At 37.7% G+C, this 26,698-nt stretch overlaps 1 protein-coding gene across 2 annotated transcripts in view; it reads left to right on the plus strand.

Moving 5' to 3' along the window:
* Positions 1 to 25,080, plus strand: part of VAMP4 (vesicle associated membrane protein 4) — a 41,263-nt gene extending 16,183 nt beyond the window's left edge. For both annotated transcript variants that reach the window (XM_019424762.2, XM_019424752.2), the window contains exons 2-8: positions 484 to 603; positions 7,619 to 7,665; positions 11,214 to 11,264; positions 17,934 to 18,034; positions 18,971 to 19,050; positions 21,695 to 21,746; positions 23,862 to 25,080. In XM_019424762.2, coding sequence (XP_019280307.1) covers positions 538 to 603; positions 7,619 to 7,665; positions 11,214 to 11,264; positions 17,934 to 18,034; positions 18,971 to 19,050; positions 21,695 to 21,746; positions 23,862 to 23,890 — 426 coding nt within the window. In that variant the 5' untranslated portion in view covers positions 484 to 537 and the 3' untranslated portion in view covers positions 23,891 to 25,080. The remainder of the gene's footprint in view (positions 1 to 483; positions 604 to 7,618; positions 7,666 to 11,213; positions 11,265 to 17,933; positions 18,035 to 18,970; positions 19,051 to 21,694; positions 21,747 to 23,861) is intronic.
* Positions 25,081 to 26,698: the final 1,618 nt, after the last annotated feature.

Raw genomic sequence — 26,698 nt, forward strand, 5'->3', positions numbered from 1 at the left:
TAATTTTATAAAAACTTTCACTAGGGGCACCTGGGTAGTTCAGAAGTCGGTTTAGCTTCCGAGTCTTAATTTCGGCTCGGGTCATGATCTCTCGGTGCCTGAGATCGGGCCCCGAATTGGGCTCTGCACTGACAGCAAGGAGCTTGGGATTCCCCCTCTCTCTGTCCCTTCCCTGCTCGCACATGTGCTCCATCTCTCTCAAAATAAATATTAAAAAAAAAAAAAAAAAAAAATCACTGATTTCCCCCACATGTTCTCTTTCACAAGTTACAAGTTACATCCATTTTCTCACAGTTTTTAACTTTTTTATGTATCAAGGCCTGGCATGGAGGACAGCATCACCCAGAATGAAGCAAGTGGGAAGGCAGTGGTTGAAGTCAGAGAAGTCAAGGAGGCTCCACCATACAAGGCTTTGAACACTATTTAAGTACTTTAGCTTTCACCCTCAAGTCTCAAATATGATGACATGCATTTTCCCTTAAGGTGGCGAATACTTGTTCTGCTGGGAAACAGAGAAGTACCTCTTGAGTAAAAAATATGCCTCCCAAGTTCAAGCGCCACCTAAATGACGATGATGTCACTGGTTCTGTGAAAAGTGAAAGGGTAAGTTCAGAATCTTCAGTTTTTAAACAGATTAAAAATATGCTTTCATTCCTTTTGTAAATTGTTTTAGAAAAATCTAAATTTTATGGCTGTATTCTACTTTATATTTTTTTCTTCATAGTAAATATTTAAAAGTATATGTTCCTTAGATGGGTGATTCATTTGAATCCTGCATCCATTATTGATCAGATTATGCTCACTGCTTCTTTCTAGTCTTTCAAAGAGAATGTTAAATACGCAGGATCTTATTCAGAACTCTGGGCCAAAATTGGTTGGAATTGAGAGTTTTTAAGATTTTAGTAAGGTAGTTAAGTGCATTTTATATAACAGCCTTTTTAGTGTCTGGAGCAGCACCTCCAAGTATGTTAGTATTTCTCAGAGAAATGTCTGATCAGTAAATAAAGCTAACATCAGTTCAGGCCAGGTTTTCCTCCAAATGAGTTTTGGCTCTAAACTTACAAAGCCTCTTGGTTTTCAGAACTTTTTAGATTTTTGAAATTGCAGATAAAGAATTCTTGTTCTGTAACTGTCCTCGGAGTCCAGAGTAGTTTTTATATAATGTTCAATTTCCTATTTATCCCAGAACATTCTATGCAGATGTGTATAAATCTGAATTTTGGAAGACAGCATTTGATATGAATGTTGTAGATAGGTTACTTTTAGAATAAGCACTCACTAAATATTTATTAGGGAAGGAATTAGTGGTATTCTTTTTTATCCAGCAACCTAAAGCCCTTGCTCACTTCCTATCTCATTGCTATTCCTTCATTTACTGATTCATTTATTGACCACCTGCTATTGTGCTAAAAACTGGAGGGCCCATATAGAGCTTATAGTCTACCTGACTTCATTTTACGTGTTCCTTTTTTGTATAAGCTCTGAACCTCCTATTATTCACTCTGCCCAACATCTTACAATTTAAAAGTGTCTTTTAGTATAATACAGGAAATGTGTCTTCCCTTTATCCTAACTTTCTGTAGTTTTTACTTGAAGGAGGTATAATCCACCAATAGACTAATTGCTTGTAAAATAAACTTTATATATAGACTTAAAATTATAAAATACAGAGTCTCAATCCACCGAGACTTGTAACTGTAACTGTTGTTGGTTGATTACTACTATGATTTATTGTAAAAATAGGGTATTGAATCAGAATTGAACAAAATTGGCTGTTTAAATAGAGACCTCCTTTTGAATAGTTACCAGATGGTGAAATTTGATAACTGGTTCTAATAATCTATAAATTACTTTTTAAAACTTTATTTAAAGTTTTATTCCACTTGCCCATTCCACTTTTTTTAGTAACAGGTTTATTGAGATAAAATTCATATGCCATACAATTCACTCTTTTAAAGTGTGTACAACTCAATGGTTTTTAGCATATTTGCAGAATTATGCAACTATCACTGCAGTCAATTTTAGGACATTTTCATTATTCCGGAAAGAAACCCTGTACCTTTTAGCAGTCATCCCCCATCTCTTCATCCCTTCAACCTTGCAACCACCAATCTATAGATTTGTCTACTCTGGACATTTTATATGCATGGAATCATGCAATATGTTGTCTTTTGTAATTGGCATTTTGGACTTAAATCATAATGTTTTTGAAGTTCATCCATATTGTAGCATAGACCAGTATGCCATTCCTTTTTATTGCTGAATAGTATTCCGTTATATGGATATATCACATCTGTTCATCACTTGATGGACATTTGGGTTTTGTTTTTTTTAATATTAAGGACTTCTTGCATGCTGCTTTTGACTCTTGGCTATTTGACTATTAAGAATATCAGTGTTATGAACATTCATTTACAGGTTTTTGTGTGAACATGTTTTCAGTTCTCTTGTGTGAATACCTAGGAGTGGAATTGTTGGGCATTATAGTAACTCTCTATTCAACTTTTTGAAGAATTGCCCAATTGTTTTCCAGAGTGGCTGCACAATTTTTACATTCCTACCAGCACTGTATGTGGATTCCAATTTCTCTGCATTTCTTCTACCAACCAGTTTCTCCTCACCACCAATTTTTCCTCCTGACACTTGCTATTATTATCTGCCTAGTGGGTGTAAAGCGTTATCTCATTGTGTCCTGTTCTCTTTTTTTGATAGTGTCTCACTAGCCCTTGTGTTTGTTCAATGAATGGGTGTAAAGACATTGATATTCATGTGTGTTTCTTATAGTACAACTATAATAAATATATTTTATCATTAGTGTCATTATCTTTTAAGGCACATAAACTGTTTCATAAATATAGTGACTGTTAAACTTACTAGCTAGAATAGCATTCAAGAAATATTTGTTGAAGGAATTAATTAATGCATCTCCCTGACTGTTACTGACTTTCAACATCTTATCATGTGATCATTGGCCATTTCTTCTTCTGTCTGGAATTGCCTATCTCTCTCCATTGACTATTTTTCTCCCTTGCCGTCTTTTTCTTACTGGTTCCTCAGAGCTCTTGATATAATACAGATGTCAGACCTTTTCTGAAAGTATGTTGCAGATTTTTTTGCCCAATCTGTTACTTGCCAGTTAACTTTGTTTATGATAGTTTTTCATGTTTAACATTTTTATGTTATCCATTAATCTTTTTCTCTTAAACTTCTGGAGTTGTGTGTTGCTTAGGAATAATTCAACCATCTTAAGAGTTAAATACTTATTTCATATATATTCGGTTTTTGTGATTTCGTAAATAAATGCATTTTCCTTTAAGTGCTGCTATGACCCATAACCTACAGATTTTGTTCTCTAGTGTTCCCCGTGTCACTTATTTCTAAATAGTCTGTTAAATTTCCATTACATTTTAATGTGTTAATTAGAAGAGTGTTTTAAAGTTTTATTCTGTTACTTTTTTTTTTAAGTTTCTTTACTTATTTCTGAGAGAGAGAGAGAGAGAGAGCAAGCGCGCGCACACGAGTGAGGTAGACAGAGAGGGATAGAGAATTCCAAGCAGGCTCTGTGTTCAAACACATGAACTGTGAGATCATGACCTGAGCCTAGATCAAGAGTCAGACACTTGATCGACTGAGCCACCCAGGTGCCCCTTCTGTTACCTGTTTTAATTTCCACTGCATTATGCCTGGAGAATGTGACCTATGTAATTTCTAGTTTTTGGAATTTATTAAAATTCTTTTGTGGCACATCTGTTTCTTGGATATTTGAAATTAAAATTTGCTAAATATAAAGTTCTAGATTATTGTTTGTCTTCTTAGTTTCTCTATCTCTGAAGGGTATGTTAAATCTTCCCTATGATTTTGAATGTATCCATTTCTTTCTTTATAATTTGAGCAGCTTTTGCTTTATATCTTTTGCAACTATGTTGTTATATATAAACATTCATTGCTGTTAAATCTTTTTGGTGGACTATGCATTTTATCATTATAAAATCTTAAATTTGATTGTTTAATGCTTTTGTCCTAAATTTGTCTTTGTATTAATATTGCTAACTCTAACATTCTTTTTGTTAGAATTTGCTGATATATTTTTTCCCACCTCTTCTTTTCTTCCTTTATTTGATAATTTGTTTTAAGTGAATTTTTTGTAAACAGATATTGGCTGGAATTTTTGAACTCCAATCACATGTAGTTCTTTTTTTTTAATAGGAGCATGTCGTAGACTCTAAGTCTAAAGTTCTCTTTTGTCTAGCAAAAGAGCAAAGCAGGATTAAAACAAGAGATGGCTAATGTCCGGGAAAAAGGCAAGAGCCCCGAATAAGGGTCCTTGCCCCATATTTATTCAGATCAGAAGGCTTGCAAACGTGATGGGTGTGTATAAAGAGACAAAGAAACTAGGAACATTAACTTGTGGATGTGAGGGGGAAAGGGGGATTTTGAGGATACACAGTGTTTGGGGTTTGGCTCAATATAAAATAAATTCCAGGTGCCAGGCAGATGGGTAGATGGTTGTTAACAGCAGACAGGAGGCGCTGTGCCTGTTTATCTTTGCCAGCCTAGGAGATGAGACAGATAGGGGGAATAACCTCAGGGTTAATAAGCCACCTTGGGCTGCTTTGCCTGCAGTGCAGTGGTCCAAAGTCCAATTCACCAATTTACCTGCCCTGGCCCTATTCTATGAAAGCAGCTTTCTGCTGTAGTACTAAACTTGGGGTGCTTTCACCCTGAATATCTAATCTTGTTATTCCTATGTATTGGGCACCTTTGCGCTGATTCTATTTCAGGCCTTTGTCTCTCTATATATATTTTTGGGGGTTCAGCACCCCTCCCTATTTTGGGGTGCCTTTGCACCTCCCTATTCTTGGGGTGCCAATCTGGTTATCCAAACTCGGGTGTGAGCATTTTATGACTTTGTGTTTCTTTGTGCCTCGTTAACCCATTGGTGTAGGCCCAGGGAATTCCTAAGCTTACCCCCCACAGGAGCATTCATACCATTCACATTTGTTACAACAACTAACGTATTTGGGCTTTTTCTATGCTAGCCAGTCCCGCTGATGCCAGTGAATGCCCTTCCCCCTGATCTTTGGTTGGCCCTTTGTTACCATTTGGATCTCAGCTTAAGTTTCACTTCTTGAGAGTGATTTTCCATGACAACCTAATCTCATTTAGTCACCCTGTCACTTTCTATCCTATCTCTGTTTCAGTTCTCTGCGTAGCATTTGTTTTTTGGGTTTTTTTAAACATTTATTTTACTTTTAGAGAGACAGACAGAGTATGAGCAGGGTAGAGGCAGAGAGGGGGAGACACAGAATCTGAAGCAGGCTCCAGGCTCTGAGCTGTCTGCACAGAGCCTGATGTGGGGCTCGAACCCATGAACCGTGAGATCGTGACCTGAGCTGAAGTCAGACACTTAACCGATTGAGCCACCCAGGTGCCCCTCTGCATAGCATTTGTTACCATCGAATATTTTTCTGTGAGAGCTCAGACTTTGTCTTGTTCAAAGCTGTCTTGGTACCTAGAACAGTGCCTGACACATAGAAGATGCTCAGACATATTTATTAAAAAAATATTGAATACATCCTATTTTCATTTTTTCTCTCTGTGATATGTTATATATCATTATGCATAGATCATTATATTTCATATATTTTTCCTCTTTTCCCTGACTTCTTTGGCAGATTGATTGTTTTTCCTCATCTCCCCGGCCTCAGTATCACTAGGCAGTTTAAAAGTATCCTTCCTTTCTCCCTTTGTATCTCTTTTTTGTTATTAACTTCATATTTTAACAGTGATGTTTAAATCTGTTTTCTCTGTTAACATACCAAACACCACGTCCCTTCCATTGTTTTACCTCCTCATTCTGGCCCACTTTCCCTGCCTCCACTTGTCTCCCCAGCAGGTGCAACTGTCATGTTACTTCCTTGCTTCACTCTTCCGCTCCCAGCTTCTAGGTTTTGTTAGAATGGTTTGGGGCTCTTTTAAAGCTTCTCCTTATATTATACCTTTTCTTTTTCAGTAGCTATAAGTAGTTCACAATCACATTACCATATTTATTCAAAATTGACCACACATTTTATTAGGTTCATTGATTGTATCGATCTCTGTCTTAGAATCTTTGCTCTGATTTAATTGGGTTTTGTTGTTGTTTGGGCTGGTGCAATTCCTTGAGTAATTTTCTCAGAAAAGGCAATAGGTGATGTATTTGTTTCCTATTGCTGTTGTAACAAATTACCACAAACTCAAAACAACACAAATCTATTATCTTCTAGTTCTGGTGACCAGAAGTCCAAAGTGGGTTTTCCTGGGCTAAAATCAAGGCTCTGGCCAGGCTGTGTTCCTTCTGGAAGCTGTAAGGGAGGGTCTGTTTCCTTGTCTTTGCCAGCTTCTAGAAGCTTCCCATCATCTTTGGCTCATGCTCCTTCCACTGTCTTTAAAGCCAGCAGTATAACATCTTCTATTCCCTCTCTCTCCCCCACTCGTCTGTCCCTCTTTCCTCTCTCTCCCTCCCTCTCTCTCCCTCCCTCTCTCTCCCTCCCTCTCTCTCCCTCCCTCCCTCTCCCTCCCTCTCTCTCCCTCCCTCTCTCTCCCTCCCTCTCTCTCCCTCCCTCTCTCTCCCTCCCTCCCTCTCCCTCCCTCCCTCTCTCTCCCTCCCTCTCTCTCTCTCTCTCCCTCCCTCCCTCTCTCTCTCTCTCTCCCTCCCTCCCTCTCTCTCTCTCTCTCCCTCTCTCTCTCTCTCTCCCTCTCTCTCTGGCACTTCTGCCTCCCTCTTTTAAGAACTCTTGGGATTATGTTGGGCCCACATGAATAATCCTTATTGATCTTCCCATCTCAAGACCCGTAACTCAGTCGCACCTGCAGAGGCCCTCTTAGCATGTGAGGAAACAGTCACGGTTTCTGGTTTCTGTCTTGGGGAGCTGTTATTCTGTGTACAAGCTGTGTACTATTGAAGTTCTTCCATGCGGGAAAGTCTGGTTGCTGCTCTTCATTAGGCTCCTTTTAGAACTTTATATCTTCCCCTTTTGGGGAGAGGGTGAGATCATCTTCATTTTAAGGAAAATAGTTGCATCTTATAAAGTAAAACTGTAAAGTGGTTTTTGTTTGGAAGTTCACATATGTGTAGAAGCTTATTTGTGAACTGTGAGGGCAGTAGGTGGACTGTGCCAATTCTTAAACCCTTGTGTCTCAGCTCCCAACCTGTCCTCTATACCCTTCTGTCTGATGCTAGAGTTGGACTCAGCAACTGCATTTCTCCTTTGCTGCGTGGCTTCCTATTAGGTTCTGCCAGTGGAGAGAGACTGGAAGGCAGGGGAAGGAGACGGGACTTAATGTCTTCCTGACTGACTACAGTTCTCAGTTCCCTGCTGGTTTCAGTGACCTTTCTACCGTGTTGTCAGTGATAGGATTCTGGTATTGCAAGCATTTTCTTCGGAAAGTTGGCAAATGTGGTTCTTTCAGCTTACGATAAAGCACATGTAACCACTCTTCCCTCTGTCTGGAAGCTTAGAGTTAAGAAATTTCACCAGAATAGAACTCCTTTCATTACTCCTCCCTGACAGTTTGCAAGACGTCTGAATCTGAAAACTCACATCTTTTTTTTTTTTTTCCCCTCTTTTTTTGACAGAGGAATCTTTTGGAAGATGATTCAGATGAAGAAGAAGACTTTTTTCTGTAAGTTTTTTTTAAATAGCTTTATTGGAGTATAATTAACATCCAGTAAAATGCATATAGAGTATATAATATGAGTTTTGGTACATGTACTAGACGCCTGTGAAATTATCACCAAAATCAAGTAATGAACATGACCGTCACCTCTGAAATTTCCTCGTACCCTTTGTAATCTGTCACTCTCCCAATCCCCAGGCAACCACTGGTCTAGTTTCTATCACCGTAGTTTGTGTTTTCTAGAATTTTTTAAATGGTATCCCACAGTATGCCTTTTTTTTCCTGGTATCATTCCCTTTGCATAATTATTTTGAGATTTATCCACACTACCCCATGTATCGATAGTTTATTTCTGAGAAGTATTCTATTGTGTGAATATACTGTAGTTCATTCATCCATTCACTTATTGATGGATATTTGTGGTGTTTATAAGTTTTAGCTATTGTGAATAAAGCTACTCTAAATGTCTATGTGCAAGTTTTTGTGTGGATTGATGCTTTCAGTTCTCTTGGGAAAATACTTAGGAGATAGTCGAGTGGCCAGTATATATTTACAGCTGTTTTCCAAAGTGATGCACCATTTTATATTCCCACCAGCATCGTATAAGAGTTCTAGTTGCTCTAAATCCTCGTCAGTACTATATATGGTCAGTTTTTAAATTTTAGTCATTCTTGCAGATGTGTGGTGGTATCTCACTATCGTTTCAATTTGCATTTCCCTAATGACAAGTTATGTTGGACCTCTTTTTTGTGTATTTGTCATCCCCATATCTTGGATTAAGTACATGTTAAAATCTTTTGTCCAGGTCTAAATTTGTCTTTTTATGTAGTTGTTTATGTATTCGAGATACAAGTTCTTTGTCAGATGTGTTTTACAGACATTTACTTTTCATCTGGTGACTTAATCTTTTCATTTTCATGACAGTATCTTTTGAAGATCAAAGTGTTGATTTTGATGAAATCAATTTATTACATTTTTCTTTTCCTGTTTTTGCTTATTTAAGAGATCTTTGCCAAACCCACGTTTACTAAGATTTTCTCCTATGTTTTCTTCTTCTTTATTTTAATTTTTTAAAAGTTTGTTTTGAGAGAGAGAGAGTATGCATGAAAATGGGAGGGACAAAGAGAGAAGGAGAGAGAGAATCCGAAGCAGGGTCCGTGCTGTCAGCACAGAGTCCAGTGCGGGGCTTGATCCCACCAGCCATGAGATTGAGACCTGAGCCAAAACCAAGAGTCGGATGCTTAACTGACTGAGCCACCCAGGCATCCCCTCCTATGTTTTCCTCTAGGAATTTTCTAGTTTTGGCTTTCACATTTAGCTCTATAATCTGTTTCAAGTAAATTTTTATGTATGGTTGAGGTAAGGGTGAAGGATAATTATTATTTTTTTATTCTTTTATTTTTTTTGGCATATGGCTATCCATCCAGCTGATGAAAAGATTATCCTTTTCCCATTGAATTGCCTTGATACTTTGTCAGTTAATTGATCTGATCAGTCATCTACAGTTATAATTAGAAAGGGCTGTCATCACATAGACCTAAGTTGTATTTGCAAAGGCAGGAAGGAGGACGTGTGTGGCAGGAGTTTTCTCTAGAGATTGGTGTAGGCAGATGTGCCCCCTCCTCCCCCAAACATTTGTCTCCCTCTTTGTTATAATTTTGTAAGATTTTTGTAGAGGCTTTTCCCCTACATAAAAACATTTTATAAAAATCATTGACAACCATGAAGCAGTGAACAACATAAGAAACAAATCCATTAATAGGAAATAGTATCATTTTGGCAAGGTCAGATGATGTGGGAAGATACCTCCTACATGTGACAAGATTTCCCAAGAGTCACAAAGCTAATTGCCACAGTGGCAAATATGGTAAAAAGCCTTAGACCTAGAGCACTAGCTACCCGTCAGAAAGGACCTCGTATTGAAAAGGCCTCGTATTGAAAAGGTTACATAAATGATTCTCTCAATGTCAGCGAGATACCTTGTGAGAAACACTAATTCTTCAGACCTGCAACGTACCCCTGGAAGTCCACTCCCAATAATGTACCTTTTGCAGAGGGCCTGACAAGCAGCTAGCACACTTGCTCAAAATACAGCTTCCACACACTGTGGGTCTGTTTGGGTGTTGAAGAGGAGACAAACCAAATAAATTTTTAAAAAAGAAATCAAAATCCAGGTTTATCACCCAGCAGTTTATCAACACCCAGCAATATTCTCAAGAGCCAAAAGATGGAGCAACCTAAATGTCCATCAGCAGGTGAATGGATAAGCAAAGTGTGGTGTATGGATATAGTAGAATATTAGTCTTAAAAAGGAAGGAAGTTCTGGGGCGCCTGGGTGGCTCAGTCAGTTAATTGTCTGACTTGATTTTGGTTCGGGTCATGATCTCACGTTTCTTGAGATCGAGTCCCACATCAGGCTCTGTGCAGAGTGCGCAGAGCCTGCGTGGGATTCTCTCTTTCCCCCTCTCTCTCTGCCCCTCCCCTGCTCACACACACACACACTCTAACTCTCTCTCTCTCTCTCTCTCTCTCTCTTTCTCTTTCTCTTTCCAAATATTAAAAAAAGGGGGGGGGGGGAGGAAATTCTGACATATGTTTACAACATGGATGAATCTCCAAGAACCTATGCTAAGTGAAAGAAGCTGTTCACAAAAGGATAAATTTTATATGATTCCACTTATATGAAGTACCTAGAGTAGACATCATTCATGGAGACACAAAGCAGGATGGAGATTGCCAGGGGCTAGGAGGAGGAGGAATGGGGAGTTAGTGATTAATTGGTAGAGATCTTTTTCTTTTTTGTAATTTTTTTTTTTTTCTAAGTAAGCGCTATGCCTAACATGGGGCTCAAACTCACAACCCTGAGATCAAGAGTCGTATGCTCCACCAACTGAGCCAGTCTCCCCAATTCTATTTTTTTTTTAAGTTTTATAATTTATACCTTATTCTCGATCATCAGAGGAATGCTAATTACTCAAAATGGATTATCCACAAGTTTTTATTTCCCCAATATTAAAATGGATTGGTTGAAATGATACAACACTTGACTAACAAATAACAGTTTGAGAAATGTTGGTATTTTCATAGACCTGAATTTCCCGTTAGCTTTGTTGATAAATTTAAGATGAGCAACAAAAAAAGAGTGTTTTGAATGGATTTTTTTCTGTATTCATTTTTGATAATCAGCATTTATTATAACCTAATTCAAAGGTGAATTTACTTTTTCTGTCTATAACTGATCAGAAAGCTATTCATAGTCACTGGCACTCTTGTTACGATGTTTCAGAGTTTAGTGATTACAACAACCTGTGTGTAACTTAAGGTTATATAAACTCTATTTTCTCTGAAAGTTTTAACATTCAGAAGAATGAGGTTAGTCGTGGCCAGTGAAGTGCAGATGTGATTACACATCACGTTCCAGCAATACCAGTTATGTGTGGTTCCTTGGGGTAAATTACTGGTCCATGTTTAGAATTAAGCCTGATTGTGTGTATGTGCTTTCTATTTTTTATTTTAATGCTCTCATTAATATGTACTTGGTATTTTGTTTTCAGAAGGGGACCATCTGGACCAAGATTTGGACCTAGAAATGATAAAATTAAGCAGTAAGTTCCTGAGATACTCATTTGTTTAAGTGATTTTATCATATTTCTGTGTGGACTCAGGGTTGGCAAACTACAGCCTAGGAGCCAAATCTGGTTACTGCCTGTTTTTCTAAATAAAGTTTTATCGGAACACAGCCATGCCTATTTTCTTATTGCCAGTGGCTGCTTTCAAACTACCATGGCAGATTTGAGTAGCTGTGACAAAGACCTTATGGCCCACAGAATCTAAAATACCTATTGTCTGTCTGGCCCTTTACAGAAAAAACTTTGCTGAGCCCAGATGTAGACTGACTATAACTACAGGATTGTAAAAATCCAGTAACCTTCTATTTTCACAAGGCTACCTCTGAATCATAGCTAAGGAAATCTGGTGCCTGTTTGTTGGTTTTCTTAACTTGATTACTTTATGTCAGATGCATTTATTTAGCATCATCTCAAGGTCAGTTTTGGTTTAAATCTGTGCTTGAGTCCCATTTTCAGAATAATAGATGTAATATCATAGGTTTGGTTTTTGGAAGTGCAGTTGTTTTTTGTATCCCTCCAGAATGTTGTCATATCTGTTACTTATTCTAATACATATATTGATCTAAGTTTTATGGGTAATTAATTTTCCGTTTAAACCTTTATCTGTATATGTTGGTGGTGGTGGGTGATGGCTGATGCGGTAGTAAATGTATCTAATGTCAGAAGGATCTGAGTCCTGACAAGAAGGGAGACAGAATGGGCAGAGCAGTGAAACAGCTTTGGAAACAGACTAAGTTTTGAATACTAACTATGGACAGTAAACTAAATGGATTCAGGATCTCAGGAGGGATAGCCACTGCTCTAGTTCAGGCTATAGTTGGCACATAGTGGGAAGGGTGCTGTGATAGGAAATCAAGTTACTGTTAAGATACTTGGGCTTTAGTCAGGTAGCCGTTGGTATGAAGAAAAAAATATCCACACTTCACCTAATCCTAGCTAATGGATTCTGAAATCAGAACCAAGGTTCCAACAAACTGAGTTCTGGACAGGACGTTTTCATTTTCTCTTACTGTCTGACAGATTGCCCTGAACTTAACAGTCTAAAACAATACGTATTTATCATCTCACGTTTTCCATGGGTCAGGAGTTCAGTCACTGCTTAGGTGGGCTGTCTGCACAGGGTCTCACAAGCCTGAAATCAAGGTTTTGCCAGGGCTGTGATCCGTTTACTGACTGAGCTCAAGTAGTATTGACAGAATTCTTTTCCTTGCAGTTGGAGAACCCATGATACTTGCTCCTTCAAGGCCAGCAGAAGAGTCTGCTGCTCCAAGTCTCTGTTGGCCAGTAAAGATACAAAGGACTGCTTAGATTCAGGCAGTCCATAACATGTAGGCAGTAAAAGGAAGAATTGCCAGACCCTCTGGGTTCTCGGACACACCAAAAATGACGATTCCAAAACAAAAGGGGCCACATGGCTGTAATAGGAGTTGCAGGGTACCCTGTTACAGAGGAGCCGGTTCTGCACTGTAGCTCGGCGGTTTTATAGTCGGCACATACGCCCTGCAGAAAGCCTCATACATCATCAGAACCTGGGAGGTGGTAAGAAATTGTCTGTGGACAATCTTCTAGGGAGATGAGTGGGAGATGGCTTCACAAGCCATCCATCTTCTCATGTCCTGGGAGGGTTACAAAACGTTCAGGGTCATCAGGATGCCACGGCAGAGCTGTTCCTCTACACTGAGCCAGAGTGACTTCTGTTCCACCCACGTAGTTCTCATACCTAAGCTGCTCTAGAGAAAAGGACTCCCCTGATGACACACTTGTTTTTTGTCCTGCCCATATGCTTGCTTTTGTCTCTGATATCCTTCTGCAGAGTGAGCCTAGTACTGAGTATGGCCTATTGAGTCTTCTGAATATGATTTTCCAGCCAAACCCCAAACCGCTGCTGGTTGTACCAAATAGGCATTGCAAACAAAGCATATGTCTATGTGAACAAGTGCCAGGCACATACACATGAATATGTATATGTACATATTAATTAGCACAATATCTTTGGTGATCACAGAATTTTAGAAAAGTAAGGAATTGTTGAGTAAGTATAATGGTTCTCACTCTAGAGCTAAAATCTTGCCAGACTTAAAAGGTGGTCAGTCATCTAAACCTTGTGGGCACAGACTCATGGATGCTTATTTAACCAGGGCATGACTCCATGTGTGTGCCCAGAATGCCCCAAGATGGCAGAGCACAATCTACCAGACAGCTTGCCCATGGACAGATACCTGGCATTAGTCGAGTAACCAAAATTGTTAGCGCTGTTAGCACTGGTGAGTTCTTTAAGCTGTTATCACCATGTAATTTATAACATTTTAATACAGGGTGTTTCTTGACCTCATGGATCAGCAACATTATTACTTTGTTTGAATTCGATTGGCATGTTGCCACCAGATTATTTTCACAAAAAAATATTCAAGTGTTTGAGGGAAGATTTTTTTCTGGTTAGATTTAAAGTAATCACTTGCCTGTATAAAATGTATGATTCTCTTTGGAATGTTTTCTTTGCTTTTAAGTTAAATAATAGCTTTATAAATGCAACCCTAATGGATTACAGTCATTCTCTGTTCTGGGTAGAGAATTTCCTAACTATAGTCTTGGTCCAATCAGTTTAACTTTATAAAAAGGCCCCCAAGGAATGTTCCATGATGTAACAGCAATATAGTTGCAAAAATACAGCATAACTTTAAACCTTCTTTTGTTAACAGTACCTTAAAAAGCCACAAGATGGGGGTGTTAACTGTAAAAATAAATATTTTCTTTATAAAATAAGGGAAAAGTGTTGCTGAGCACTTTTCTCTTCTTAATGGAAGAACACTGACAGTAAGCACAGGCTAAGGGTTAGGCATTGTGCTAAGCGTTTAAACATTATTACATCTAATTCTCACACGTGAGAGACGATCATGTGGGAAAATATGAGGCTCCAAGAGGTTTGTGACAGACTCCACAACACCGCAGCTTCCCTGTTGATTAGAATAGGGACGTTTCAGGAATACAAGTTGTGTCAGACTCTAAGGATGACTTAAGTCAACGTTGAAATACCTTTTCCTTTCTGCATGTTTTATCCTTTCCTGGGTATGTTCTCTCTTGTGTCCTTTCTTCTACCATCCGACTCTCCTTTAACTGGAAATGATATAAATCTCCACACCCTCCTATACAAACTTGCTTTTCCTTTGAGTTCTTAATTTTTTCTTTCAGTCAATGCTCATCATCTACGGACGCTCAGTTGCTCAAATTATAAATCTAGAAGTCCTGCACCCTTTTCTTGCCCCAGCTTCTTCACCAATGTCCAGTGAATCACTCGATACTTGAAATATCCCCTCCTCTTACCTAGAACTTTCCTACCATCAACCACTTTCATTACTCTGCCCAATTCATACTTCTCCCCTCAAAACTCAGTACCAGGATCTCGACGCCATCTCTCTCTGATCCAGGCTGAATTCATCTAGGCTGCATGACTGGTACCATGGGCTTCCTTCCATTGTGGCACTTAACACATGTAGTATAATCATGGATACCAGTTTTCCCCAGTAGACTGTAATCTTTCTAAAGACTGGACTTAAAACCTTCACATTGGTGTCCTCAATAAATAGTATCATAATAATTCCCTAATAAATGTTTTTTGAATGAATGAGATATTTCATTCAGATCCGAAAATATTTGTTGAATGCCTACTGGGCACATTTCACATGACCTAGGAAATAAAAGGACAAGTGGGACAGTCTCTGCTTTGAAGGCATTTGAAGTGTAATGATGAGGATAGGATCAACATAAAATACAAATAGAACCCAGTACTGTTAACTGCTGTGAAAATGTAAAAGGTAATTGCAAAATATGTTATTGCTTGTTTTTAAAAAATTACCCTTTATATTAAAACAAATAGATAATTTTCTCTTCTATGGAAGTTGTGTTCTGGGCATGAGAACATCTTAAAATACAGAAACCCAATTATGAGATTGTCCATTATTAAATAAGGGTTTTATAGTAGCTGGATTGAGTGTCATACCAGTGGATGGTGAACTTTATTTTGCTTTAGAATCGTGTAGTGTATTAAATGTCTGTAGGAGCCATCATCTGATCATGTGTGGGGCTGCAGCACATGTTGTCCATTCCTACCCTGCAGAACCGCCTTACTTTAGGCTGTTGTCATCTCCTGCAAATGTTGAAGATAGCTACCTGGGTATTTCAAAACTAGTCGTTGATGAACAATAGCTGTGTTTCTGTTACAGTTGTCACAGTGAAATGGAGACCTCCAGGGGCACCTGGGTGGCTCAGTCGGTTGAGCGTCCAACTTTGGCTAAGGTCATGACCTCACAGTTCGGTTGAGCGTCCAACTTTGGCTAAGGTCATGACCTCACAGTTCGTGAGTTAGAGCCCCGCATTGGGCTCTGTGCTGACAGCTCAGAGCCTGGAGCCTGCTTCAGATTCTGTATCTCCCTCTCTCTCTGCCCCTCCCCAACTCATGCGCGCCCTTGCTCGCTCGCTCGCTCTCTCTCTCTCTCTCTGTCAAATATAAAAACATTTAAAAAAAAAATGAAGACCTCCAGGTATACTGCCTCATTATATCTTCCTCAGGTAACTGGGTATGCTTTTGCAGGATTTATACTCAAATTGTTTGCTTATTCAACAAATGTTCATTGAATGGGTACTCTGCTCTGAGCACCGTGGCTGGTACTAGGGCTGCAAAAGTGAACAAGATAGGCACGTTTTCTGCATTCATCGAGCTTAGTGGGGGAAAGGCAGAAAATCGGTATGTACTTTCACTTAGTGTTAAATGCTCTAAATGGAGAAGTGGGATGGGGACGGGCTGTGTCACAGCTCTAAGAGTTAATGCAGTACGCTCCTTGCACATTTGAACTTAAGTTCCATGAGAGCCAGAATTGTCTGCTTTCTTCAGTACTGTCTTCCCAGTGCCTGAAACAATACGTAGTGGGCTCTCATTAATTATTAGATATATTAATTAGTTGCTTAAGTATTTGTGCTATTGTTCTTAGATAGGGTGAACATCTTTAGCTCTTTGTTTAGATGGTTAGGAATTGCAACAAGACATCTTAGGGATTCAGGGACTTGTTAGATCTTTTTGGGCAGAAGAGAGCTTAGATCTGCTTGTCCCAGCTTAGATCTGCTTCAGTCTAATATTCAGTAGAATCTGAGGCACAGAACTCTGGGGAGCTGTGGTGAACCCTGAGTCTGTGTGTGGATAGTCAGTGGGTATACCATAAGAAGGAAGGACTGTCATCACACATAGCAATTGCTACTTGAATCTGAGACTACTTCTGAACCCACCTATGTCTAATGGGGCCTCCATTTTGATTTTAAAGCAAATTTTTTGAAGATACAGCTCTGTGATAGGGAAGAGATAGAACTCTTTTTTAAAAATTACACATCCATGCCTTACTCCTGACTCAATGGGTTAGTTTGAGGGGTAGTGTGGAATAGAGGACAGAGACAAGAGGTGTATTGTGAGTTTTTTTTAAAAAACCTTATAATTGTGACATTGTGATAATTGACACAGTTCTTTCTTCCCCAACTAGAAACAACAATTACATGTCCTTATATATGCCATATATATAATATATATGTATATACACACACACATACACACTATATAGTGTATGTACATAGTATATATAAAGAGATATATAATCCAATGCATTTTAAACGTATTTTGAGTTGTAAGAACCATGAGTTCATTTTATTTCTCCTTTTAAATATTTCACTGGTATGACAATTTTAAGAAGTAATTTAAGGTAATTTTTGTGTAACAGAACAGAGGAAAACTAAACACTGTAAGTTACTTAATGCTTCTGTGTTTATGTACTTGAAGCTACTCTTGAGTGAGAGCAGGCAGCTAAGAACCAGTGAAGATGAATCCTGACACGGGGCTCGATCTCCCGACCCTGAGACCATGACCTGAGCCGAGAAATCAAGAGTCGGATGGATGCTCAACCGACTGAGCCATCCAGGCACCCCAAAGATTAAATCTTTATTAGACAGTCTGAAATTTGGTTAGAACAGGCCCTCATCACCTGACATAAAGGAGGAAATTATATTTTCATTTTGAAAAACAGCAAAACAGTTTTTCCTTTCTGCTCTCTCTTGGCCGCTTCAAAACCTTTCCAGGTGTGCCAGTGTCTTAAACCCTGTTTATGAGAAAACTGATGAGCAGTGAATGGTTATAGCCCCTGATTATCAGTGTACATTTCCATTTTGGAAACTGAATATTTTCATAAGCTGATAACATCCTAGGCAAACTCCTTTGTTAGCCTTAGTGTATAAACACAGCAGAAGTACGTTATAGCTGTGTCTGTGATGCCCCAGTAGCCTATTGAAAAGCAGATTAAACTGGATTAGAGTCAAGCTATTTGACTAAATTCTAAAATCACTGGACATTCTGGCAGTACATTTAATTTGCAGGAACAGGGCTAAAAACAAACCATCTTTAAGTTAAATATTACTTTTACTTATCTTTAATTGCCTGGGTATTCAAGCCCACAAATGGAAGGACATTGCTACATAACCTTAAATGTTTTGAGTTGAATAATTGTCTGAGAACTTGCTATTTTTTATCATGGAAGTTTTCTAATGAAAGTTTCAGCAATTATAAAATTCTTAAAAGAAAAAAATAATTTTTAAATCTTTCTTTTAAACTAGTGTTCAGAATCAGGTGGATGAAGTTATTGATGTCATGCAAGAAAATATTACAAAGGTAATTGAAAGAGGGGAGAGACTAGATGAACTACAGGACAAATCAGGTACAGCTACCTCATATATTTCTTGATATTGTTAATCTGTGTTTTGATAGTTTTTTCCTCCTCACATCCCTCTAGCCAAAGTTTAGGAATCTTGATTTAGGACAATGATATTTGGTCCTTAAGTTTGTGATTTTAGTACTTTAATTTTAGCTCCCTTTATTTGAATCATCTTACTGCATTATTTGTTTGGTTGAAGATGGAAATTTTTTAAATTTATTGTTGAATAGAGTAGAAATTTTTTTGCCTTATTATGTTGATATGCTTTGTGTTTCTCATACTCTCAGGGAGGAAGTCTAATCACTTATTTTCAACACTTATGTCAAATTTAATCTGATGTTTTTATCTTATGCTTTTTCTGGCGACTCAGCAACATTTCTTTACTGACAAACATTAGTCTCTCTTGTAACAGTTGCTGTCACATGTTAGGTATTCAAATATTGTTTCAATGATGAATAGCTAAATACCTGATTAATCCTGGACAGACTTGTCTAACCAAAAAACTTAACCACTTTTAAAATTCATTGTTTTCCTTCAAAGTCAGTCTCTTTTTGTATCTTCTAAGAATCTAACCTTCTCCACATGTAGATTTTTTTTCTATAGGTGTATCGAGTACTTGAATTTTTAAAGAGTATTTTCTTACCAGAACTCATATGTTTATGTGAAAACATTGAGGGCCCTGGGAAGACTTCTCTTAATCTTACTGTAAAAATGGGCTGAGCAAACTGACCTGTACTTTTGTGCACTTTTTGTGCTCTTTCTTTTCTCCCAACACGGATTGCCAGTTTGTGGGTGGAGGAGAGGGAGGATGTTGTTTTCGTGCTTAAAAGGGAATGCATTTGCAGAAGTAGAAATTAATATTTTCTTGTCTTTGTGTGACTAGATAAAAGAATCCTGTTATGTCGTTTAATCCTTCTCTCCATCCTCTATGTGATATAGAAAGCTTATCGGATAATGCAACTGCTTTTAGCAACAGATCGAAACAACTTCGAAGGCAAATGTGGTGGCGTGGATGCAGAGTAAGTCAGAAGCTATTGGATAAGTGGCCCAGCATCTCAGGTGGTCTTCGAAGAATATAGGGCCTCTAGATTTGAAGCTCTGGGGGGAGGGCAGGGACCACCGCTGCCTTGCTTCTTCTATCTCCTGAACTTGGGATGTGCTGGGAGTCAGTAAATATTTGTTGAATAATTGATAGCTTTGGGGACAGGAATACCTAAAGGAATCAAGCAGTTCCCAAAGGGATGTTTCCATGGATTTCGTCACAGAAAGTAAACCACATTTTATTAATGATTTAGCTTCTTGTGGACTTATTACCTTATAAGAAATATAAATTTTTCATCTAATTTATTATTAGTACCTTTTTGGAGCCACTTCTAGCATTATATAGAAATATTTAAAAGATGGAGTGGAAGCTAGAGAAAAAGAATTTTCTGTTGAGAAAAATAAAAGTAGTTTATATGTCAGAATCCATTATGACAAATGGGGCTTAAAAAAAAATCTCACTATCCTTTATTATTCCAGAGAAATAAGAAATAAAAGAGAAATGTTTAACAAGGGGAAAAAAAATGAAAATCAGTACATAATAATATATTCTTAACAAAAATTTTATAGGAATGAATTTACCTCTTAAATATGGCTGCTAATCATTGAACAGAAAATGCTTAAGATTTTATAGTGAATTTCATGTCATGCGAGCAGTTTTCTTTTTCCTCCCAATTCCACGTGTCATTTTTGGCTTTGTTGAAAATCTTAGACATAAACTCACTGTTTTTAATCTCTCACTTTCAAGTTTAGTGATAACTTTCTAAACTTGGCTTTGCCATATGCTAAGAATTTCTTCCCAGGGTTGTTGTGGAGTTACTTATTTTTGTCTACCTGTTAGGTCATCTTAGTTTCACAAATAGAACTGAGGAAGGGAACATGTTTCATTGTTCCCCTTGTCTGGAATTTTAATTTTGTTGTCAATTTGTATCCTTTGAAGAATAAATTTTTCATTTTCTTTTAAGTTTTCCATTTTCATAGAAATTCTCTGTTCTATAACCTCGTTTGGAAGAGCAAAGGGTCCACGAGCCACTCACTTTCCCCATACATACACAGGACCCATTTGTGTAGCCACAGAAAGATGATCATAATGTGCATTGTGACTAGCTTTTTTTAGCCATATCTAAATATCTAAATTGTGGTTTTGTACTTACTGGATTTCAGATCAGAAGATCAGAGGAACAGTATGCTTTTAAGGAGAAAAATGAAATTATATTTTTAAATTATATTTCTGAATGGTCCCTATGTCACTGCCATTTTCTCGATTAACTTTAGGAAAGGCTGAGAAAAGGGATATGGGGACAGAGCACAGATCAGAAGTTGCCAATGTCTCAGGGCAGGGAGGTGGATACTGACTATAACTGGGTATGAGGGAATTTTGGAGTGGTGGAAATACCTTATGTTTGACTGGTGGTGGTGGCTGACAACTATATCTTTGTCAAAACCCATCAGAATGAACTTTAAAGGGTGAATTTTATTCTAGAGAAAGTGTATTTCAATAAATCTGACTTTAAAAATAAGTGAGCAAAATTAATCCAACAGGTGGGGAGGGAGAATTTCTACATCTTTTGGTTATCATAATGTTGATAGGCACCTGGTGTCCAAATTGCAGAGCTTCCATGGCTTCTCTTGGTCACTCTGCTTTTCTCATAAGTGTAATGCCACTAAAATGTTACCAGAAACATGTTTCAGGAACATAACAATAGCTACTTCTTGTTGCTATTTCTGATACTCCTAATGTTTCATGTGTTTATAGTAGCTGGGCATCTTTTTTTTTTATTAATGAACCATCTTTAATCAACTATCTGAGAAAGTTTGATGAAAACAAGACTTTCATTTGAATTCATCAGGAAAATCAAACCAATTTATAGCTTATGCATGTTAGGATTAAATGAGGAATGTGACCATTTTATAGAGAAGTGACCTGAAAATATTAAGCAGCTGACTGTGGACTAATCTTAAGAGGTTTCTGCTCTTGCTAATGAATTTGGATGTAAATTAAAAAAAAAAAGAAAGTTTCTGCTCTCAACTGAGAAACTGGCACACAGAGTGCCCTTAGGCAAGCCACTTATTAAATGAGGTTATTCGTGAAGAATTGAAATTATATTCCTCAGAATGGAGACAAAAAATGCCAAGAAGAGAGTAAGGGAACAAAGACCAACAGAATTCTCATATACTTTGAGTATAAGTGTCATAAAAAACGCTGCTTTGTATATAGTGAATCAGTTGTATTAAATGCCTTTGTTATTCACCATATCCTGACACTTTTGAACAGAGTTGCTAAAATTTCATACTTTTCCTGGTCTCATATTAGAAAGAAGCATGAGAAATCATAGACAAATGTTCAGGCTCTTGAGGGCTTTGATTGTTAACTGTTTGCTGTGCAGTAAGTACAGCCTTGGACAAAATCCAGTCAAGCAAAATGCTTGAATTTGGGAACTCTGATTATTTACAAAAAGATGCAAATAGCCAGCAAGTTCACATGAGAAAAAATGTGAAAAGCTTTCAAGGATTGAGCCTGTTCATTGATGAGTTAGTATCATAAATAGCACTGCAGATAATCTTGACTTTATTAACAAGTCAAACATTAATATCTATCTTATGCCTTTTTGTGTGTTGTAGATAAAAGCCATCATGGCTTTGGTTGCTGTTACCCTTTTGCTAGTGATTATCAGTAAGTATTTATTGGACTAGTAATTTTGTGTGGGGCATTATTTGTTTTAGAGTTCATTTTAATTTCCCTTTTAACTTATTTTCAGTTGACCCAGTATGACTAATGTCAGGATTGAGTAATGACTTCTGACCCAAGTCGGGACCTCTTAACCTAGGATCTGTAGCTCTGACAATGTTTGTAAATTGTATGTAAAGTTTTACATTTTGGCATATGTACATTTTTATGGGAGAGAATCTATATCTTTTATCAGATTCTCAAAGAGAACTTTCTACCCCCCACCCACAAATACAGGGCTAAGCTCTTTGTTTGAGGCCAGATATGGCTACTCTTACACCCATTTTCTATTACTAACTTTAGGTATGGAAGCTTGTATTTTGTACTATGTTTGGAAGACAAATCCAGATAAATTTTCACCATATGATAGTTTTTTGTTTTGTTGCTTTTTGTTTTGGATTTGAGCTTGATTTCAGGCATTTAAGCATTAGTCTTCTCCTTTCCTTTGTATTCTTATTAAAGTCGGGTCATTTTTATTATCTCTTTTTCTCCAAAGCCTCTTTACCTATGTTTACAGGGATTTTTATGAAGATTTAGAAAGGGTCTCAACCACTTGAAAAATTCCATGGTGATACCCCTTTTAAACAGAACAGTTTGTCCCAAAGAAATATTGCTGATCCTCGTTATTCGTGGATTCTGTGTTTGGGAATTCACCCACTGGGTGACACTGATTGGTAAACCAGAAATCAGTATCGAGGTGCTTTCCCAGTCATTGGCAGCCGTGTTGAGAGCAGAGAAAAATTTGAGGCTTCTGACGTGCACGTTCCCAGCTGATGTCCAATGAGGCCATGGTCTGCCTTTCTAGTTTCAGCTCATAAAATAAGTATTTAGTGCCACATTTCTCACATTTTTGTGCATCTTGTTGATTTCACTGTTCAAAGTGGCCCCCAAGTGTAGTGCCGAAGTGCTGTCCAGCCTCAGGAAGGCTGTGATGTACCCTATGGAAAATACATGTGTTAGATAAGCTTCACTTGGGCATGAGTCATATAGTGCTGTTGGCCAGGAGCTTAATGTTAATGAATCAACAATATATATTAAAAGGTACAGAAAACACAAGGTTATATATTGATTGGTTGACAGAAATGTAACCAGGAGCTTGCAAGAATTTAACCCTGCATGTTCCCTACCAGCAACGATTCAGTCAGTATTCACTGATTCGATGTTTGTGGTGACTTTATAGAACGTAACTACTGTAGATACCAAGAATGGACCATATATTTATGGTGGATAATTTGGAAAATATGGAATTAATCTTACTACACAGATAGCTACTGTTAATATATTAAACATGCTTTTCAAAAATATCCTATATACTTTTTTATAAAGTGGATAATATTTATAATATTTAAATTAGCAGCTGTATGCTAGGGTAATACTGCCATAACCTGCTTGATCAAAATGCCAATATTAGGGGTACCTGGCTGGCTTGGTTGGTAGAGCATATGACTCTTAGTCTTGGGGTTGTAAGTGTGAGCCCCACATTGGGTGTGGAGATTACTTAAAAATAAAATCATTTAAAAAAAATGCCAGGCGGGGCGCCTGGGTGGCGCAGTCGGTTAAGCGTCCGACTTCAGCCAGGTCACGATCTCGCGGTCCGTGAGTTCGAGCCCCGCGTCAGGCTCTGGGCTGATGGCTCGGAGCCTGGAGCCTGTTTCCGATTCAGTGTCTCCCTCTCTCTCTGCCCCTCCCCCGTTCATGCTCTCTCTCTGTCCCAAAAATAAATAAAAAACGTTGAAAAAAAAAAAAAATGCCAGGGGTACCAGTCGGTTAAGCATCCGACTCTTTTGATTTCGGCTGAGGTCATGATCTCAGGGTCGGGAGATCAAGCCTCTCAAAATGAATAGATAAATAAATTTTTTAAATGGCCAATGTTAGACATTTACTTTGTTTTATGATGTTTTTGCTTATTCTCATTTGTTACCTTTCATCTCAGATCATCTCGAGTTTCTTCTTCATTGCCTATTTCCAAAAGTGGACACAGCTACATTTAGGAGCACTGTTGTTAACATAGCATGTGAATCTGATTTTGATATGTTCCTTTCCCATTTCTTTCTTTTGCAGTTCTTATAGTCATGAAATACCGTACTTGATTTGGTGACAGAGATCTTCATTACGCAAGATCTGGGACAACAATAATAAAAGATTGCTGCATAATTTAAATGAAACCCATGTATATAACTTTCAAAACTTCTTTTTCAAGAAACTAAGAGGCAAGTATCACTTCAAATTGGAGCATTGAGAATGTCCAGTTATCTTCTTCCCTTCTAACAAAATGTGTCTTTAAAAATTATGTTTAAGGCAAAGATAGCCAGCCTCTATTTTGCCATATTCCAAGGATCTAATTTGAAACCGGATACTTGCCAGTTTATTGTTTGTATACATAATTAAACAGTGATGGCGATACTGCAGACTGTTAGTAGAAGGACCTGCATTATCGCATCGACCTGGGGTCAGACCGGGAGTCCAGAAAGAAGCCCATGGAGAGCACCAGATCATTGTGCTAAGACATGCACCGTCGTTCCATCGGTATTTGCAAGATTCTTCACACATTACAGTTGCTTTGCGAGCAATTTCCACGTTTATGGGCGTAACAAAAGCTAAATGTTGCTGCCTTCAGCTATAACTAAAACATTCCAGTAAACCTATTTTTGACTGTATAAGGGAATGTGTAGTAATTTTTTGGCATTTGGATTATGGAACTGGAAAATTTAAACAATATGAAAAGCATAGTATGGCACCATAAAACTGGAGATAATAAAATTCTTGGAGAACATCATTGGAGTGTTTGAACATGAATAGCATGGTTCAGTCTGATTCCAGTTAGCCTGCAATAAGGAGGGACAATCCTGATGTGAGTAAATGAAATCCACAGGTAACTTATTCCTTAATTTTGTTTTCTTTGATAGCTTCCCTCTTTAGTCCTTCTGCCAGAAGTGCTAAAAGTAGCAAAATCGTCTTAGAACTTGCTACTTTTGCATTCCTGATCATCCCCTGAGAGATGCATGTTGTACAATCAAGTGTCAAATTAGCCACCAGTAATGATTATAAAAAGCCAGGAGAGTTATCTATCAGTCACTAACCTAATAGCTAGAGTCATCATTAATCTAAGACTGTTTTTACAGCAATAAACTGTATTGTTAACTTTAAAATGTGCCCACAAGTCAAAGTGAAAATGCATAGTTCTCTATCAGGGAGGAAGCTTTATCATAACATTAGAGGTTCTGCAGACACTGGTGCACATGGATATGTTGACTGTATGTATGTAACTAAATCTGAGATAGGGTTAATAGAAGAAGCAGTATTTAGGAAAGAAAAATGGTCCTGTGTAGGTTTTATTTCTTTGGTCATTTTAATTCAGGATGTATGAAACACAGAATCTGTTTTTGTTTTAATTCTGTAGGCTCAGTACTAAGAGGCAAAATGTTCTGTTTAAATGGAAAGAAATATGAAGGGAGGAGGCATATTAGGAGATACTCAAGGGGCACCCGAGTGGCTCAGTCGGTTAAGCGTCCGACTCGATTTCAGCTCGGTCCTGATCTCACAGTCATGAGATGGAGCCCCGCATTGGGCTCTGCACTCACATCACAGAGCCTGCTTGGGATCCTCTCTCTCTCCCTTTCTCACAAAATAAACACTAAGACAACGACAACAAAAAAGAGATACTCAAGACACCTACAAGTTACAAAGATGTAAATATAATCACTAAATTTTATAGTCCAGTAAGAATATTTTAAAAAAGGTAAAAGTCTTACATACTATAGGGTACTGTCACTGGTCTCTCTTTGTAAATGTCAATTAATGTAAATAACATAAATACTAAATCCTTTAATAAAATAGGGGATATCCAGGAAAATGAGCATCTTAGAATTTTAGTAGCTAATATAGTTCAGGAATGGAAATGTTTTAACAGAGTGGACAGAATCATTCCTAACATATGTATGTGTCTCTTTTATTTGGGATTGGAACTAGATTCATCAGTGGTTAATTTTCCATGGGTAGGTGTAGAAATCTGGTTTCTATGTGATTATTTCTCAAAAAGAATCCACATCTCCAGTGTTTTCTTTTAATAAAGTATGCCACTCTTAAATATAAAAAATAAAATTATAAAACTATTTTAAAAAATTTTAACCTTAGAGGATTTATGTAATAGCGTATATATTCTCTCTGTATTTAAATATGCTGCTGCCGAAAATACTGGTGGCAGGTGTGTCGCTCTCCATACTAGTGGTGGCCTGGTTCACAGTTTACCATTTTGTCTTCCTTGGTCCTGATTAATCCTGAGACTCTGAAAATAGCTGGCATGTTTATGACTTTATTGTGGTAATCTTAGACACGTGAGCCTTTTTAAAATCAAAAACAGAAGCGAAATATGTTGTTCAAATTGATGCCAGACCTGCCTTTCTTCCCTTAATCATTCTTTTTCTCATTCAGCTCAGATCATCCTGCACTTGAAAAATGCAGTTTTACCACTATCAAAAATACCATTATTTAACAGCAACAAAAATCAACAGAAAAATTCAGGTAGCTTAATAAATACTAGTTGATGCCTAGTGAAATCAGGTCATTATTTTTATAATGCCTGAATCATACCCTTATGATTTACGTGTAATTACCAAAGTCTATCGCCCAGAAGCAATTTCATGATTGTAATACTGATTAACTCCCTCTGATTATAACCCAGTGTTACCTGTGGTCTTTGGCTTCTCTATACTGATAAAGCTCACTGGAAGTTGCACTTAGAGTTCATGAACTTGGGGGTTCCTTGATGAGAAGAAAGTTGAATATTGGAAATGGAACATTACCTAAAATGGAAGAATAATTAGTATACATCAGATATAGAAATACATTGTGTTAGCTCTCCTGTGGACCACTTATTACATTCTTACTGTACAATCACT

This window comes from Panthera pardus, unplaced genomic scaffold (genome assembly GCF_024362965.1).
Source record: "Panthera pardus isolate Hobbes unplaced genomic scaffold, ASM2436296v1 HiC_scaffold_21, whole genome shotgun sequence".
NCBI classification, from domain to species: domain Eukaryota; kingdom Metazoa; phylum Chordata; class Mammalia; order Carnivora; family Felidae; genus Panthera; species Panthera pardus.